Source organism: Mirounga leonina, unplaced genomic scaffold, assembly GCF_011800145.1.
Source record: "Mirounga leonina isolate KUSES-001 unplaced genomic scaffold, KU_Mleo_1.0 Mir_115, whole genome shotgun sequence".
Lineage (NCBI taxonomy): Eukaryota > Metazoa > Chordata > Mammalia > Carnivora > Phocidae > Mirounga > Mirounga leonina.
This window is the reverse complement of record NW_023270268.1, coordinates 26,925,633-26,944,215: the sequence shown is the minus strand read 5'-3', so window position 1 is coordinate 26,944,215 and position 18,583 is coordinate 26,925,633. Positions and strand designations below refer to the sequence as shown.

The window sequence follows — 18,583 nt, the reverse complement described above, 5'->3', positions numbered from 1 at the left end:
TGTTAAACTGGAATATCCCTGGAGGTCACAGGTGTTTTAATACAACATAAATAAGACCAAAACTTAACACCAAAGTCCAGATAGAGTTCAAGCCCATGGTACAACCCACTGTTCACCCTATGAAGTCAACAGCTAACATCCCGGAGTCCTGAAGGATAACAGTGTCACTTACCATGGAGAGCACATACACGAAAAATGAGTTTGTTTTCTATTGCCTTTAGATCATCAAAGTTCTCAACATGGAAGACCAGGTTGCCATCCCCACTGATCTCCTCCAGCTGCGTCCTCTTGGCGCCAAACACCCCCACAGAGAAGATGACCACACCTTTGTCCCGAAGAAATTTAGCAGGCTCTCTCACAGAATCTTGTGCTTCTCCATCCGTGATGAGGATAAGAAACTTTTTGACCCTAACACGGCCCCCCTTGGCAGGGGTGAAGTATTGATCTACAGAAGTGAGTGCATTTCCGGTCAAAGTGTTTTTGTTGATGAGAGACATTCTGTCTATTGAATCAGAAATTTCGTTCTGTGTAAAGTATTTATTAAGCTGGAACTCTTCCTGAGTTTTATCACTGAACTGAATGACACCAATATGAGTTCTGTTTGGACCAATCTGAATCTTAGCTAGTAGGTTTTTCATGAAGGTTTTCATTTTTCCAAAATTTTCATGTCCTATACTGCCAGAACTGTCCACCAGAAACATGATGTCAGCCTTCATGTCTTCACATCCTGCATGTTGTCAGAAAGACCAGAAATGAGGCAGGTTGACATGATTTTCAGAATATAGAGAAACACTAAGACAGAAATAAATGCATTAGTCAGAAAACATCAGAAATTAACTCAAGCACCTGCTACCGCATTTGAAAATTTTATCTGCTGCTGTGGGTAGAGGCCTGCTGACTATAACCCTGAATCAGAAATCCACTGAATCCAAGAAGTTTTAAAGAGAAAATGCAACTTCCAAAGCATATATTCATTTATGCATCATTCATTTATCTGTAACTCATTTATTCATAATTCTTGAGGTGTATGAAATGCCAAGTATCAGGTTACGTGTTAAAGGATGCAATGATGATCAAAAAAAGGAATCCAAGAAAAAGCAATCAATTCCCTACACTCATGGGACTTATATTTCAGGGTTTTATGTATAATGTAGAAACACAAAATTCTAAGCAATCTTTATATGCCATTATTTTCTTGGATATTTTAAAGTGATTTGATAAACATTATAAATCAATATTAAAAATTGGGATGAGAAACTTTTACTAGAGATAATAAGTGCATTAGTAAGCACATATCCATTCAGCATAGACTATTCCTTTATTTATATATAAAATTTGTAGAAATGCTACTGACTGGAAATGGACATATTTTTGTATACATATGTATGTGTATGTACATGGATGTACACATTGAAGACCAATTTCTATAAGCCATAGAAAAAATCCAGTTTACTAATTCATTGTACAGGTATGTGTGAGTACATCTATCTCTCTCTATATATATAATATGTAAATATATTGTCGTTAGCATGTATCTCCTTAGTTTTATCCCTTTGGTCTACCTGCTGTCACTGCCATTCTCTTAGTAGTCCTTCCCTCAACACTCACAGAGTCTATCCTATACTATTTGAAAATAAACAATTAGCATTAGTCAAAGAAGAATAAAACAATGCTTATTATTTTTTAATAATTTATGTAAGGCCCACCAGGGAACATTAAAACCACCATTTAAGACCCAAGCTGCCTGGGGCCATCTTGAAAGTCATCAATAGAGAGGTCACTAAATATCTTTGTGGCCTTGGCAAGGCCCCACTGCTGTGAAGTGTGGAAGCCTCCCTTCCGTGAAACATATGGAAAGGAGTAGACTTTTACATGTGGTTTAGTACTCACAAGGTCTACCTCCTTATATGTTTGTGACAAGACTGCTTCCCGTCCTCTAATATCTGGTCTCCCATCCTTCCATGTCGATATAGTTTCAACTAGACAGATGATTGCCCAGGAAAAGGCCGTATTTCCTAGCCTTCCTTGAAGCTACACATGGGCCTGTGACTAAGTTTTGGTCAATAGATATGAGCAGAAGTGACTTGCCCACTTCTGGATCTTAACATTAAAACAATTGAGTGTGGTGGGCTCATATGGCCCTTTCTCCCTTTCCACAAATGCAAGGTGAAGAGAACCAGAGCTTCACTTTTGACCTAAGATGGGAGCTATGTGTTGAGCACGGAATAGCCTCTCTGCTAGACCTCCACTACTCACCCTGGACCATTATACAAAAGAGAAATAATACCCTTCATTGTGTAGTTTGGGGTCTTTTTGTTACAGCCCCTTTTCTTGCCCCCTAAACAATAAATACACTGTGTCTCACTCCATGTGCATCTGCTCTGAGACTAGTCAGTGTTTTTCTAGGTCCTCGGGCTTTGGTTCCTTCATTTCCCTGCCTCTGTTCGCCATCTTATGGCTCATTTCCTTATCCATAGCTTGTCTCCTCTCAGGTGTGCCAGTGCTCAGGCACCTGCCCTGCAACTACCTGACCCACAGGGGATGTACTGCACCTCCTCACATTGGCCCAGGCCTGTCTCCCTTGAAAGACTGAGATACAATCTATTTTCTGTTTCCTGGAACCCTTTTACTTTTCTTTGCATCAACCCCAGGAAACGTTGGGGAACTTTAACTCTTGTACTTTTTCTAGACCCAACTACTGTCCATAACGGGGAGAATAATGAACAATATTGTGATTTGGGATTTTGCTGTGAGCTCCACTTATTTGCTTATCCATTTTTCTTTTTTGTTTTTTTTTGTTGTTGTTTTTTGCCCTTTTTTAATTATGTTCAGTTAGCCAACATATAGTACATCATTAGTTTTTGATGTAATGTTCAACAATTCATTAGTTGCATTGTTTATCTATTTTTTTATTTTAGTGACTCAGAAAATCCCAAAACCTTTTCACTTTTGTAAGTTCAAATAAGTGAAAATTCTTTTACTTTTCTCATCAGTGAATACATTAGCCAACTTCTACAATAGCTCCTTTTTATGTGGCAGTTACTATGTGCCCACGTGCATTATTTTAAGTGTTCCACATGCATTATCACCTTCAAGCTTCACTAGAGGCCTGCACACAGGGATGAAGGCAGGTAGACAGTATATAACCTGTTCAAGGTCCACAGCTAATAAGGTTGGGGTTTGAACTTTGACTCATTGACTCCAGCATCCTTTATCTTAACCAATAAATTAACATGATATGCTAATACTAGCAATCAGCACATATCATCTTTAATTAGTAAGTGGCTATTACTAATAAAAGAAATCACAATCAGGTAGAGGAATTTGCAAATTGTTCTTCCTAACTTTTGTTACATGATTTTTAGTCAGAATGAAAATGCAAATATGTGTTTCTGTTACAAATAAAAATAAGCAATTGTTATATGTGTACTAGATATGCATTCATAATAGAGAAATGATGGTTGATGTGTATTATGCTAAACCTATAAGGATTCTATGATGTAGGTGTTACCCTTGCTTAATAGATGAGGAAGTTTGAAGGTCAGGTAGGAAAGTGAGTTGGATCCTAAAGCAAGAGCCCATTTTCTTTCCACTGTGCTCATCTGCTTTAATTAGCGCATGCACATACACACTCACATACACGCACACATGTGCACACACAGAATAGAGTCTCTTACACACCACACCAGTGGGCTTTGTCAAGGCCACAGTATTCTCAGCAACCTTCCTACTTACGACTTTCAAGATGGCCTCAGGGCATCTGCCTACAGAGGGATTTTCCAATATTGGCAATTAGTTTAAAGGGGCTGAATCCCTCCCTGGTGATAAAGGAAGTTAGCAAAATGTTAACCATACAACTGGTCACATCACTTCTTGTCTCAGCCCAGCTATTAGTCTGCCCAAAGTACCTAATGCAGTACAGAGACTAAAGCCTTTTTTGTTTTGCTTACCTTTTTCAGTGCAAATTCTGTGAACAACTTCATTTTTTATGCTTCTTAAAGAATCAAAGTTCTGCCCAAAGCTAACCCTTTCTTTTTCCCCAGCAATTTGTTGGAGTTGTGCTTTGTTAGCCTCCCCAATGCCAACTGCATAAATGGTGACTTGCTCAGCCCTTAATCTCTCAGCAGGCTCCAGGACTTCATCTGTGGACCTCCCATCAGTCAGCACAATGAGGTAACAGGGAACCTTGCGTGTCCTATGCTTCCTATCCTCTTTTATTCTTGACAGCATGAAATCCAGGGCCTCCCCAGTATGGGTGTTGCCTTGGAGTTGCTCAATGTTCAAAATAGCATTTCTTAAGTTCACATCATTAGAACTGTCACTGATATAAATCTCCACTCTCATCTTATGTGAATACTGCACAGCTCCAACTTGGACTTGGTCTGGGCCAATGCTGAACATTCCTGTCACAGCCAACATAAATTCCTTGATTTGCTCAAAGTGTATTCTCTGTATGCTGGTTGAGCCATCAATGAGGAAATAGATATCAGCCTCTTTTGTATCTAGACAGCCTGCAAAAAAAAAAAAAAAAAGTGGAAAATGCATTCTTTGTTAATTACAGAGACTCTGGGGAGAACTTTGCAAGAGGGTTTATAGAGGAACATGAGACCCTGAAGGTTCTAGAGAATGAGAACTCTTCATCATTTGCACAGAGTCTGTCTACTTCATCAAACCTGTTCATGCCCATTTTCTCCTTTGAAATTCACAACAATGATCCTATCATTGAAACAGAGTGATGCCCAGTGCTTCTTTGTCTCAGGTCACACAGCCAGTTAATTAAAAGGAAGGACCAGATTCCCAAGTCTCCAGGCTGCAAGTTAAATTGTTTTTCTAGTATTGACACGTGACTTTGTGGACAGTCTATGCCTTATCATTTCTTGAGAAATGGAACGGAGGAGAAGACCTACTGCTCTTAGTTCCCCGGTAACTTCTTCTTCCCGGAGCAACTAGAACCCTATATTTAAAACTAGAACCAGATCGTATTACTCTTCTACTTAAGTGGTTTATCACTGCATTTAGAATTTAAAAATAAAAAACTGGCCTCCACTTTCTCCCTGCTTTTCTCTCGGACCCTACTTCCAGCAATTCTTCATCTTACTCACTGTGCTCCAACCATGCTGGGCTGCTCTCCGTACTTTGAAAGTGCCTCAAGGCTTTTGCACTTGCCCTTCTCTCTTCCGGAATATTCTTCCCCCTAAATATTCACATAGCCGGTTCCTTCTTATCTCATCATGGATATGCCAACTCAAATGCCAGTTCTTCAAAAAGGCCCTCTCTTCCCCTCTAGCTAAAACACATCAGTCATTGCCTACCCTATTACCTTATTTTCTCTGTTGTCTCTATGATACCCATACTTTTGGAAGTTATCTTATTCATTTGTTCATGAGCACAGACTGCTTCCTGCCACAGAGTGTCAGCCCCACGAGGGCAGAAACTGCCTCCTTCTCTGTTTCCACCTAGTACACCTGGTACATCACAAGATTTCAACATAAAAATTTTAAATAAAAGAGATCTCAGTGTTCCTTCCTTTGTTAAGTAGATTCTATGAAAACATGCTTTAATAATTGTCTATTTACAACTCTATCAATTACTGAAACTGGGTAGGAGAAAGAGCATACTTTTAAAATTTAGGTTATTAGTGTAATTATCTGGTTGAGTCTGTGAAAAGATCTTAAAATACAAGATAATTTAGTCATTTCACAATATTTGCTTTCTTGACAGCTTTTTGGCAACTTGTAGCTATTGACACTACTTCAGGCTATGGGGAGTTGGTCTTTATGAAATCAGAAATACTGGAAATAAGTTGGGACCTGAGACTTAAACTATGAAATCAATACATAAAATATTAGGGCAAAGCTAAGCAGTTATCTGCAAAAGATAGGATTAATCTCAGGCCAGCAAAACTTAATAGCAACCAGAATGGATTGATGTATTTACCTAATGAGGAAGAATCAGGGGTTTTTCAGAATAAATACAGTGGTGGTCAGCAATGAAGGAGAAAAAAAATGTGAGTCACAGTGGGTAACCAAGGCCATAACACCTAGCCCACCTAGAGCTGTGCTGTCCAATATACTAGCCACTAGTCATCTGTTGCTATTAAAAGGTAAATTTAAACTACTTAAAATTCAATAAAATTCAAAAATCAGCTCCTTAGTTGCACTAGCTACATTTCAAATGATTAACATCCCCATGCAGCTAGTGACTATCATATTCAACAGTGTAAATACAGAACATTGCCATCATCACAAAATATTTGGACAATGTTGAAGAAAAATGTGTCGCCTGGCCCAAAGGTCTCACCTATATGGTTATGCAGAGATAGAGAGAGAGAGAGAGAGATGTATATTTTGACTTTAAATTACCCAATTGAATGATACTAGACATTTCAATCATAAAACGAATTCCATTGCTCTGATTCTGCAACCTCCAGCAATATCTTGATTTCAATTTAGTTTCTCAGTATGCATGCCTATAGGGAGAAAATGTACTTCTCAGAGGACATGTATGTCCAGGCCCCTGGGCAGTGATAGTCCTCGTCATAAATATAACTGCCACTCTTTTTCTGCACATCAGTCTCTTGGTTTGATTAATGTGAATCTCTCCTTGATTTAATGAAATCTGATTTAAAAAACTGGCTACCTACTCTGTGACAGATGTGGTGGCTACAGTGACTAAGTCAATATAGATTGGTTCTCTGTGTTTGACCATTCTGAAACTACAAAGCTGGCCATCATACTCTAGACCATGGCAAATTCACTAAGTCCAAGGTTCTCAAACATCACTAAGAGGAGTTTATAAGGGATCTTACTAAAATGCAAGTGCCCAGGCCCTACTTTGAGACTGATTCATTAGGTTTTGGGGAGGGCTTGGGCCAATGAATTAGTGATAAACTCCCCAGGAAACTCTGATAAGTTTGCAGCAGATACTGTTGGCACTTAGCCTGTATCCCCTCAAACTCTACCATTTCTGTGCCCATTGGCTCCTAACACTCTCATTCTAAGGGCTCACACCTGTGTCTGCTTGTGGGTAGGCTGCACTCAGTATGCTAGAACCTTCTTTGCCTGGGGCTTGAAGAAGTACCTGGAAATGTACATTCTCTCATGTGCTGGAATATAAATTCTCTAGATACGCTGCCCCCTGACTGGGACAATTCTAAGGCTTAACCTACACTGTCTCTAGAATGGCCCTGTAGAATTGAACCTCCATGGGACTTGGCTTATCATCCTTCCCTTCCTGGTCCCAACCCTCACTTTAGTACCAATCTTCAGTTTTCCCTGGGCATATTTTCTAATATATCAATTTCACACAAAGCCTTCTCTGGCATCTACTTCTGAGTAACCCAACCTGAGTCAGGTACCAATTTTTGAGAGCCACTGAATTAATAAAAAGCCACCTACCGAAGCCTTATGAAGAATAGCTATCCCCCTAATGTATGGGGATTAACATAAGAATAAAAAAAAAAATCTGAGAAAAAAAAATAAAAAAACCCCGACAATTAACATGAAAAAAAAAAAAAAAAAAAAAAAGAATAGCTATCCCCCTTGGATGGCCCTTGCCCCTAGCCTTGGTCCCCTAACTTCCCATTTAGAATTTCTATAATGAAAATAATAATTTGTTTGTCACATGATTGTAAACTCTCCAAAGAGACCATACTACACATCCCTCCTGTACCCTAATAGCTGGTACTAGACCAAGGTGGCTGCCCCTCAGGGAATTCCCCCACAGGTCACTCAGGAGGGAACAGAGGACTTGTTTCTTGCTCCTGTGTGTAATGTATACGCCACAGAAAATCCAGGGCTGGCCCAGGATGAATTCTTAAACCTTCAACCGACTGGTCTGAGTTTAAACTTGGTCTTTAGGGCGCCTGGGTGGCTCAGTTGGTTAAGCGACTGCCTTCGGCTCAGGTCATGATCCTAGGGTCCTGGGATCGAGTCCCACATCGGGCTCCCAGCTCAGTGGGGAGCCTGCTTCTCCCTCTAACCCTCTCCTCTCTCATGCTGTTTCTCTCTCGCTCACTCTCCAATAAATAAATAAATAAAAATCTTTAAAAATAAAAATAAAAAAATAAATAAATAATATTAAACTTGGCCTTTAATACCATTGGAAGATTACAATTCTTTTCCATGTGAGTTCTGCCAAATTCCAGTTCCAATTGTTCAGAAGCATTTTATACACAAAGGAAATGTACGAAGACAACAGGTATCTCAGAATTAGGTAAACACAAAGTCACATCAAGTAACTCTTGATATGTACCTTTGAAAAGAGCTTGGTAAAACTATAGCAGATTCACAGTGCATCTTAACTAGGATATCTTCACTAGAATGATGGAAGACAAACATAATAGAAAAGATCAAGAAGTGCAAAAATACTCATGTGCATAAAGATATAGGTGCAAGGATGATATTATCCAAGATGTTTAGAAGGGAAAAATATGTGTAACGACCTATGTATCCAACAGTTTAGGATATGTTAAACAAATTATATTCCATTCATACCATGGAATTTTATTGCCAACTTAAAAAGAATGTTGCAAAATAATATTTAAGGAAATGGATGAAAGTTCATGATACAAGGTTGACAGAAAAGTGGGTAAGGACGATAATACTGGTTATCCCCAATATTACTGTCTCCTATAATACACTAATTAAACCCCCAGTTTTTACCAAGGTACTGGCAGCCCTAAATAAAGACTACATTTTCCAGCTCCCATTTTTACCAAGGTGTGACATGTGACTAAGTTCTGGCCACTGGGATGTAAACAGAAATGATATGTGTCATTTCTGGGAATATCTTTGAAAAAAAAGGTGGAAGCCTGCCTACTTCCTTCTTTTTTTTATCATTCTTGCTTGTTGCATATGAATGTGATGCTGGGAGCAATTATCTTGGACTATGATCCTGGGAATAAAAACCACAAATGGCAACAAAAATAATGTAGAAAGAGACTGGACACTGGTACACCACACCAGCTCTGTCTACCTTAGGACTTATTTGTGAAACAGAAAAAATAGTTTCATCCTCATGGTTAACTGCTGTTTTTATTTCTATTGGTCACACCCAAATGTAATTGTAACTGATACAAATTACCCAACTATATATTCCTGCACTGTATGATACAATAGCCATCAGCTACATGTGGCTATCAAAACTAAATTGAATTAAAATTATATTTATAATTCAGAAAAATTAAATAAAATTCAGATCCTCAGTTACACTAGTCACATTTCAAGTGCTCAATAGTCACATGTGGCTAGTGACTGCCTTACTGGACAGCGCCGATGGAGAACATTTAATCACAGAAAGTTCTGTTGGACAGAACTAAGACGTCCAATGCTATACCATCTTTTAAAAATGTGTATGTGGGCACCTGGGTGGCTCAGCAGGTTAAGCTTTCAACTCTTGATTTCAGCTCAGGCCATGAGCTCAGGGTCATGAGACCGAACCCTGAGTCAGGCTCCACATTGGATGTGGAGACTGCTTACGATTCTCTTTTGCCCTGTCCCTCTGTCCCTCCCCCTCCTAAGTAAATAAATAAATAAAAATAAAATGTGTGTGTGTGTGTGTGTACATAAGTAATAGGGAGAGAGAAGAAACCAAAAGACATGAGAAATAAATGTTAAAAATGGTTTTATCTGACAGGATTATAAATGATTTTATTTTCTTCACGTTCATCAATATTATTAAACTATTTTATAATTAACACATATTACTTTTTTACATTTTATTGAGGTATGATTTACACACTGAAAAATTCACCCTTTGTAATCATTTGATTATTTTTAGTAAATTTATAAAGTTCTGCAACCAAAACCAAAATCTAGTCTTAGACTATTTCCCTAACTACCAAAGTTCCCTCATGCATTACAGTCAGTCCTCACTCCTGCCCCTACTCTAGGCCACTACTCATAGTACTTTTATAATAAGAAAAGGTTTTTTTTTTTTTTTTTTTTTTTTTAAACTTACCTGTTCTGTCAAGGTCCATTTGCTCAGCATGAGTAGAAATCTGGGACCAAATTTCATTGTGGAGCTTTTTCTGGAAGTTTTTACTATAAGCTTCCAAGTCTGCATAGGACTTGAGCATGGAAGCCATTTGTCTCGGAGGGTAAGACACTATTTCTTCTAACTGGGTGTTGTTAGCCCCTTGGGTGTTCACACCAAATACAGTCACATCCTGCAGCCGAAGTTGTATTGCGACATCGCGCACTTCATCAGTTGATGGTCTGTGAGTGACCAAGACTGCGATCTGAGGCACTCCCTGGGCCCTTCTGCTGCCACTTGACTCTGAGAAGGCTTCTAGCCTCATCTTCTCAATGGCAGCCCCAGCATTGGATTTCCCAGCCTGGACAAAAAGCTTCTGGATTTGCTCCTCAAATTCATACTGGGTTGTGCTTGAATTTAGAAAGGAAATAGTCTTGGCTCTATCACTGTAACTCATAAGTCCAAGGCGTGTGCAGCTGTACCTCACATCCATGGAGGTGGCAATGTTCCTCAGGAAATTCTGCAGGTTCCTTAAGTTTTGTCTGGTGCCAACTGACTCATCCACTAGGAACATGACGTCAGCTAATGAATCTTTCCGACAGGCCACTGGGAAGGGAAATATGGAGAGAAAAAAAAGCATGAGGATTAGTACAAACCACTGGCCCAGAGTGAGGAAGGCACTTTACAGATTGTCAAAAGGCATTAGTGAAAATAGAGGTAGTCATGACAGATGTAGTTAGCACTGTTTTCTTTTAATAAACAACAGATAGAAGTTCTGAACAGGACTTACAGGGTCACTGACTGCAGAGTCTTTGCAATAATGTTCCTTTTCTCTGAAAAATGCTTCTTACCAACTTTTCTATCATTCCCCACCACCACCACCATCATGATCTTCATAATCACCATCACCACCAGTATGACAACCCCAGCACCACCCACCAGTGCCCCCACATCCACTTCTACTATCACCCCAAACATCAACAACCAACCACCACCTATACTTCCACCACTACCAACAACTCCCAACCACCATCACTACCACCAACCACCACCATCACCACGACCACCATATCTACCACCATCACCACCTCCATGTCCACCACCATTCTCAAGTGCTAGGCAGGGATGGGTTAACAGAAATATCTTTGACCTCAGGAAGCTCACATTCTATGGGGAGGACAGATAATTAGATTATATTATTTCAGTGCTCACAAGGAACTAAAACAAGTAAGTCAACTGAGTTATTATTCTGGGGAGGTGGGATGAGGACTAACTCATGTGAGATAAAAAGAAGTCAGGGAAGGCCTCTCTAAGAGGATTGCATTTGGGCTGAGGTACGAAGAGAAGGATTCAGCCACGTGTTCTGAAGGAAGAGGAATTCTGGCAGAAGGAACAGGAGGAGGTGGGAACAAGCAAGAAGACCAGAGTGGCTGGTGACAGTGTGTGAGGGGAACAACGATGGATGAGGCCAGAGAGAAGCAGCTCCTAAGTCGCACAATCTTTAAAATATCATCCCAGTTGCTGAGGAGAGATAACAAATTCAGGGATATCCATTAAGAAACAATTGCCCTAGTCCAGGAAAGATATCATGTTTCTTGGACAAGGATAATAGCAGGTAAGATGAAACAACAGGGTAGTTTTGATACATGAATTAAAGGTAGAACAGAGAGGGGCCTGATGATAAATTGGATGCTAGTGTTAAGAGACAAAGAGGAAGTGGTGAAAAATAGGTTTTTGGCATGAACAACTGAGTGGATATTGGTGGTATCTTTTTCCAAGACAGGGAAGACAGTAGAAAGAACAAGTTGCAAGGGGGATTCAAGAGTTCCATTTCAGTCATGCTAAGTTTGGGATATTATTGAAGATGCCAGGTATGCAATTGGTTGTATAACTCTGGAATTCAGGGAACAGTACACCGTATGTACAGAAAATGCCTACTCCAGGCACAGGTGGAGGAATGATATCTGTGGAAAGCTTAGCCAAGAGATAAGCTCAGTCTTGCCAACAGCTACCCATTAGGATTATGAGCTCTAGAAACCAGAAGATATGTCTTATTTATCTCTATCCCTCCAGTACCTGGTGCCTAGTGAGAACTCAAATTAAAAATAATTCTCATAAATCTATCAATGTGCTCTTCACCCCCACGCAGTTAGCTAAAACAAACTCCCAGCATGACCTACTCGGGTTAGTATTTATTTGCAAATAGCTATTACTATGAATAACAGTAAATGGTGTGCCCAATGCCATACAAGCCATCTCACCCATATCAAGGTAGGTACTACTATCCTCACGTTATAGGTAAGGAAACTGAAGCTCAGAGGTTAAATAACTTATTCAAGGCCATTAGCAGCCAAGCCAGAGTCTGAATCTAGACCTCACTGACTCTGAAGTTCTTACTCTTAACCTCTAAAGGCAAGGATAGTATCCCATCAAGCAAAACCTTGTTGTACTATATTGTTGTGAAGTAAATTAGGTGAGAAGCACAACCAGCACACAGAACCCTCTAAGAAGGTGGTAAAATCCTACTGTCCCTCAGAGCACAGACTAAGCAGCCACCTATACAGTTGAAGGATCTCCCAGGTCCCCAGAGTGGAGGGTTACAGGAGGGTTTCTTCTCTGAAAGAAAAAGAACATAAATCATACGAACTTGCTATTTCTCCAAGGCAGCAGGAGTGAGAGATCAGGAGAGTGGAAGGAAAGGGATTTCCTGGTGCCTCAGGAGCAACACTAACTGTGGTAGAACCTTGTAAACACTCAGTAAAACCCATTTCCTCTTCTTGGGCATAGAGCTAGACATGACTTCCCAGCCTCACTTGCAGCTAGGTGTGGCCATGGGACTAAAATCTGGATAATGAAATGTAAGCAAAACTAATGTGTGTCTCTTCCAAGCTTATTCCACAAAACCCTCCCATGAGTGATCTTTCATCTTTTTTCCCCACCCACCAGCTGTACAACAATCCCCAGGGCACCTCAGAAGTCACAGTTCCCAGGGCACCTTAGAAGTCATACGTGAAAATAGAAGAGCCACCACCAACCCAAGTATCTGAATAGAGGAGAGACAGCTGGTCACCTTGATCAGCAGCCCTATAATGCTAAAGGGAAATAAACTTCCTATTATTCAGGGAATCTATATGTTATTTATTTATTTTTAAAATTTTTTTAAATTTTATTTTATTATGATATGTTAGTATCTATATGTTATTAAGGCCTGAACTGGTCCTACTAAAAAACCAGGCCATAGCTATAGCCATGGAATCAGTAACGGTGGGGCAGAAAGGAAGTTTCAAGGTCATCCCAGCTCCCACCACTTACAAATGAGGATGCTGATGCAAGCCTCAGAGAGATGACATCAATTCCCCAAGTTCACACAGCCAGCTAGTGGCAGTGTCTGGGTCTTCTGACCTTGTGTTCAGAGCACTTTGTACCACACCAGGTGGCTTCCTTGAGTCTTAGAACTAGATAGTACCTGCTCAGAATGGCCCATCATTACCAACTGAGTGCAGAGGCAGCCAAGAAAATCCATTTTGCCAGGAACTCTTTCTACCTTACTCTGGAGAGAATGGTAGGAGCCTCTCATGAGTATGGCACACTTACTGAGTGCCTCTCTGGAGCTGTGCACTGGCCGGTTCTGCCTGCCTGATCATCAACACTGCATGGGCAGCTTCCGGTCTCAGTTTACCCATTCCTTCCTAATGCTGTCTGGGATCACCTGCCAAGTAAACTACTTGTACTCAAGAGTCTTCTGTTTTGAGGTCTCCATGGAGCACTCACTTAAGACATAATAAAGCATTTTTCACGTGAGACATTGTAAGTCATGGGGTCATAAGTATTCCTCCTTTTGGCCTAGGGGATCAAGAAGGCAAGCGGATGAGAAGGAGGTCTTTTACATTTCTGTGTGAAAAACAGGGATGTCCAGAGGCTGATGGGAAGGCGGATGTGGCACCTGGGGGCTCTGATGGGTGGCTGCTTAGAGATACAGCCGAGAAATAGCATCCCCCAAGGGAAACCAGCTGCAGTAACCGAAGTAAGGTGTTGCTCTCAAGCAGCTGTGCACACAACAGGCATCACCGTGGATGATGGAGCCTGAGAGGAAGGGCCTGTGCTGCCACATGAGAAACTCTTGGTGGCTCTCAGAAAATAAGTTGGGGAAAATTTTATGTTGGGGGATGTGATAGCTAAGGTGCTACATTATACAAGAAAGGGTGCTCAGTCAGTTCAATTTGAGCTATTCATGGGTCTCGTTCATACCCATAAGCTTGTCAGAAATATTTCCAATATTCAGTTTGAAGATCCAGTCTACTGTCAAGTATGCTATTATTTAATGGCAGCTCTTAGAAATTGAAAAAAAAATAGCATTATTGCAAGACACATCCTAATATCAAAAATGTTAAAATGTGGGGAGAAAAATGGGTCTTAAATGTAGAAAATTCAAGCACAAAATGATTGCATAACTGAGAGGGGGAATGAGTCAAACTCCTGGCTTTAGCAGGTCCTGACACTCATTAGAGAGATTTCATGTGTAAGGAGAAAGAAACAGTGCAGGAGGGGATAAGCCAACACAGCAGATGGAGGGCTCAAGACCGTAGCCCACTGTGGCTCTACTGTACAACCAAGGGCGTACTCCTCTCTGCCTGGTCTCATCTGAAAGTTATCCTTCCCATTTAGTGTCACTCTGTATTAGCTGACAAGCATTTATGGAGCATTCACCACGGGCCTCACACCAAGCCAGGACTGTGAGGGCCAGAGAACAGACTCGGAACTTCTTTCTTCATCTGTAAGACTTCCATTTATTCGCTCATTAAGAAATAGAATGCTAGGGCGCCTGGGTGGCTCAGTCGTTAAGCGTCTGCCTTCGGCTCAGGTCATGATCTCAGGGTCCTGGGATTGATCCCCGCATCGGGCTCCCTGTTCCACAGGGAGCCTGCTTCCCCCTCTCCCACTCCCCCTGCTTGTGTTCCCTCTCTTGCTGTGTCTCTCTCTGTCAAATAAATAAATAAAATCTTTAAAAAAAAAAAAAAGGAAAGAAATAGAATGCTAGCTCATTGTCAGGCGCTGTGTAGGCCTGAAGAATACATAGGTACATGTAAGTGCCCACTTCTGCCCTCAACATGCCACCAGTTCATTGGTGGAGGGGACCATAACAGAAAGGAGTAATCATTCACTCTGGGAGGTGCCTCTGTCACCAAGCATGCACAGGGAACTGTGAGGCACACAGAAGAAATTTGAAAGGAAAGCCTTCCAACAGGATAAGACTATAGGGCTGAGATTTAAATGATGTCAGGAGTCATCCAAGCTGTAAGAAGACAAAGGAGTGCAAGAGGATGCCCGTCAGAGAAAAGACACAAGCAGACACGGCAGTTGGAATTGACAGGAAAGTGTAGAAATGTCCAGGACTTCAGTGTGGCGAATCGCCAAAACTAGGATTCAAGCTGCAGGAGATGAGGGTGGAAGGCGCAGAGCTGCCTACATGGGACCCAGGCCTTCCTTACCTTCTATATCAGGAGGGGCGGCTCCATCCCTGTACTGGGTGGCTTCCTTGATGATCTGTGTCATGTTTTGGGAAAACGCGCTGAGGTCCCTGACCGACCGGAGCTTGACATGGAACTGAGCGGTGGCCATGGCCTTCAGTTCCTCCTCAGAAGCATCCTGCAGCCCCACAGAGACGATCCTCACCCCGTCTTCCCGCAGGGCCTTGGAGGCCTCTTCCACATCATCCTCAGACTCCGCAGAAGCCAGGACCACCAGAATCGGGGGAAACTGCTTCCTGTCCCTCCTGCTGGCCGGTGCAGAGAAGTAGGTCCTGTGGGCCTCCCGGAGAGCGTTGCCGATCCTCAGGGAGCCGCCAGTGAAGCTGAAGTTCTTCTTGAGGTGGTTCAGCATGGGGTTCCCGCTCTTGAAGGTGCTCAGCTGGAACTCACTGTGGAGCTGGTCGCTGTACTGGCCCAGGGCCACGCGGTACTTGTGGGCCGCTATGGGCAGACTGCTGATCATTTTGTTGATGAATGCTTTCACAAGCGGGAAGGACTTAGTTCCCAGGTGATCAGAGCTGTCCACCAGAAACACGACATCTGCATACTCAGGGCCCGGCCCTATCAAAATAAAATGACAACAAACCTAAACAAGGTGATTGATTGGTTCAGCCTTTACATTTGAGACCACAATACTCATCTGAGATTATGTCCTCGGTTAAGAGTAACTCAGAATCCCAAGGAAAATGTCTTCTGGAGGTCAAACAGAAGAAACTGTACTGGTTTTTGTGAAAATATCAAACAAGAGGACTTTTGTAAAATGAAGCAATAATTTTTTTCTTTCTCAACTCTATACCAGAGACTTTTTTTTCCTTTCTTTTTTTTTTTTTTTGGTTGTGGAACCCCAAATTCCGATAATATACTAAAGAATAAACAAGAAAGCCCCCCAAGTGGTCTGTGGATTAAGAGTAACTTTTAGAAAAAAAAAAAAGAGTAACTTTTTTTTTTTTTAAGATTTTATTTATTTATTTGAGAGAGAGAGAACGAGAGACAGAGAGCATGAGAGGGAGGAGGGTCAGAGGGAGAAGCAGACTCCCTGCCGAGCAGGGAGCCCAATGCGGGACTCGATCCCAGGACTCGATCCCGGGACTCCAGGATCATGACTTGAGCCGAAGGCAGTTGCTTAACCAACTGAGCCACCCAGGCGCCCCCAAAAGAGTAACTTTTAGAAACCATATCAGGTAAGCAGGTGTCGGGTTGGAGAGTTTAGAAGCAGATCTAAGACAGGGACTAGGGGGGCAGGGGCTTCACTGAGGGGAAGCAGGATAAGGGAAGTAGGAGAGGAGCAAAGCACCATATTTGCCTGATCTGAGAGGACTCTGGAGCATGTCACTCTCTGAGGCAAGAGGGCCAGTTTGTTATACTCTTCTCTCAGTCAGTCACTGGCTGCAGACCATCCCTAGGAATTGCAGGAAGGAGTGGAGGGCTATGGGCACAATCTCCTGCATTAGCTGACTCTAGAAGAGCCAAGAGCAAGTCTCCTGAGAAAGTGGGCCATGTCTGTTAGCTGTTACAGGCAATATTCACAGCAGCTGGGTCCGGAGGTAGGGTGGGGGGCGAGCAGTATACCAGCCTGATGAAGAGAGTCTGGGCCCAAGGGAGGCACCACCAGCATCCACTTTAGCAGCTGGCCACCTCCATGCTGAAAATTAGTGATGTGCTAGTAAATGCCTAACAATTGCTCTCTCTCTCTCCAAGTAACTCAGAAGTTTATCAGGAAATCCTAGGATGCAGACTGACCTACAAAACAAATGAGTCGACTCTATTCACAGAGACATGGAACATTGGGACCTAAGCAAATCAATGAATAATTAAAGTTCTTCTAGCCAGGTGTAGCATAATTCATGCTTTTGCCCCTGGCTTTCTATCACCTTTGAGAGATTAAGTTTACTTGACATAGCATGCCTCCAACTACAATTCAATCAATGCTGTCTGCTTTGATTTTTTAAGTAAACAAATAAATCCTTTGTTTCTATGTATTAAAATGAATGTTAGTTAAGGCATAAAAATGTCTCTTTTCCTAAATGATAATAAACATAAAGTATACCGGTACCTGGACTCTGATCTGCCAATGTTTCAGTCCAAAGGATTAAGACGAATATAATTAGCAGGATCTTCATTTTGTTAATGACGGTTTCTTGCTTTTATTCTGTAAAAAATGTTATGTACAATATGAAAAATCTCATTGTATAACAAGAAATAACTACTGGAGAATCGGGGTTAGAATGCAATTCACTGAACAAGTACCTGTCAAGTAATGCCAGGTGTGTTTAAAATGCTCATGAAGCATTTGGAGTATATACTGTAAACAGAGAATGCTGTTTGCTGAGTCCTCACCATGGCTTAGATACTTTTCTCAGTGCTTTATGAGTATCATCTTATTTAATCTTCACAACTGTCTTACGGGGAGGGACAAATACACTGGCCATTTGACATATGAGGAACCAGCACAGAGTGGCTTGGTAAGTGGTAGATCCAGGAAGTCAACCCAGACAAGGTGACTGCAGAGTCCAAGCTCTTAACCACCATACATATGTGTCATATGAAATCTGTGTCCTCACAAATCACATATTCTTTACTCTTTTTTTTTTTAGATTTATCTATTTATTTTAGGGGCGATGGGGAGAGAGGCAGGGGGAAAGAATCTTCAAGCAGACTCCCCGCTGAGCATGGAGCCCAATGCGGGGCTCGATCCCATGACCCATGAGATCATGCCCTGAGCTGAAACCAAGAGTCAGGCTTCACTGACTGAGACACCTAGGTGCCCCCTTAACCTTCTATTTTCATGTCGACAATGACTATTGTGTGTGTTCACACCTTGGCTCAAAAAAGCCAACGACTATCCATGTCTCTCTCTTTTTTTTTTAAGATTTAATTTATTTATTTGAGAGAGAGAGAGATAGAGCACAAACAGGGGGAGAGGCAGAGGGAGAGGGAGAAGCACACTCCCTGCTGAGCTGGGAACCCAACATGGGGCTTGATCCCAGGACCCTGGGATCATGACCTGAGCTGAAGGCAGACACTTAACCATCTGAGCCACCCAGGCAGCCCCTCATGTCTCTTCCCTCATGAAACCCTTG

The 18,583-nt window shown here is 41.7% G+C and overlaps 1 protein-coding gene across 1 annotated transcript in view; it reads right to left on the bottom strand.

Moving 5' to 3' along the window:
* Positions 1-17,647, bottom strand: part of COL6A5 (collagen type VI alpha 5 chain) — a 79,216-nt gene extending 61,569 nt beyond the window's left edge. The window contains 5 exon segments of the mRNA XM_034994554.1: positions 173-727; positions 3,951-4,511; positions 9,961-10,581; positions 15,465-16,064; positions 17,557-17,647. Of these exon segments, the coding sequence (XP_034850445.1) occupies positions 173-727; positions 3,951-4,511; positions 9,961-10,581; positions 15,465-16,064; positions 17,557-17,623 (2,404 nt within the window). The 5' untranslated portion in view covers positions 17,624-17,647.
* Positions 17,648-18,583: the final 936 nt, after the last annotated feature.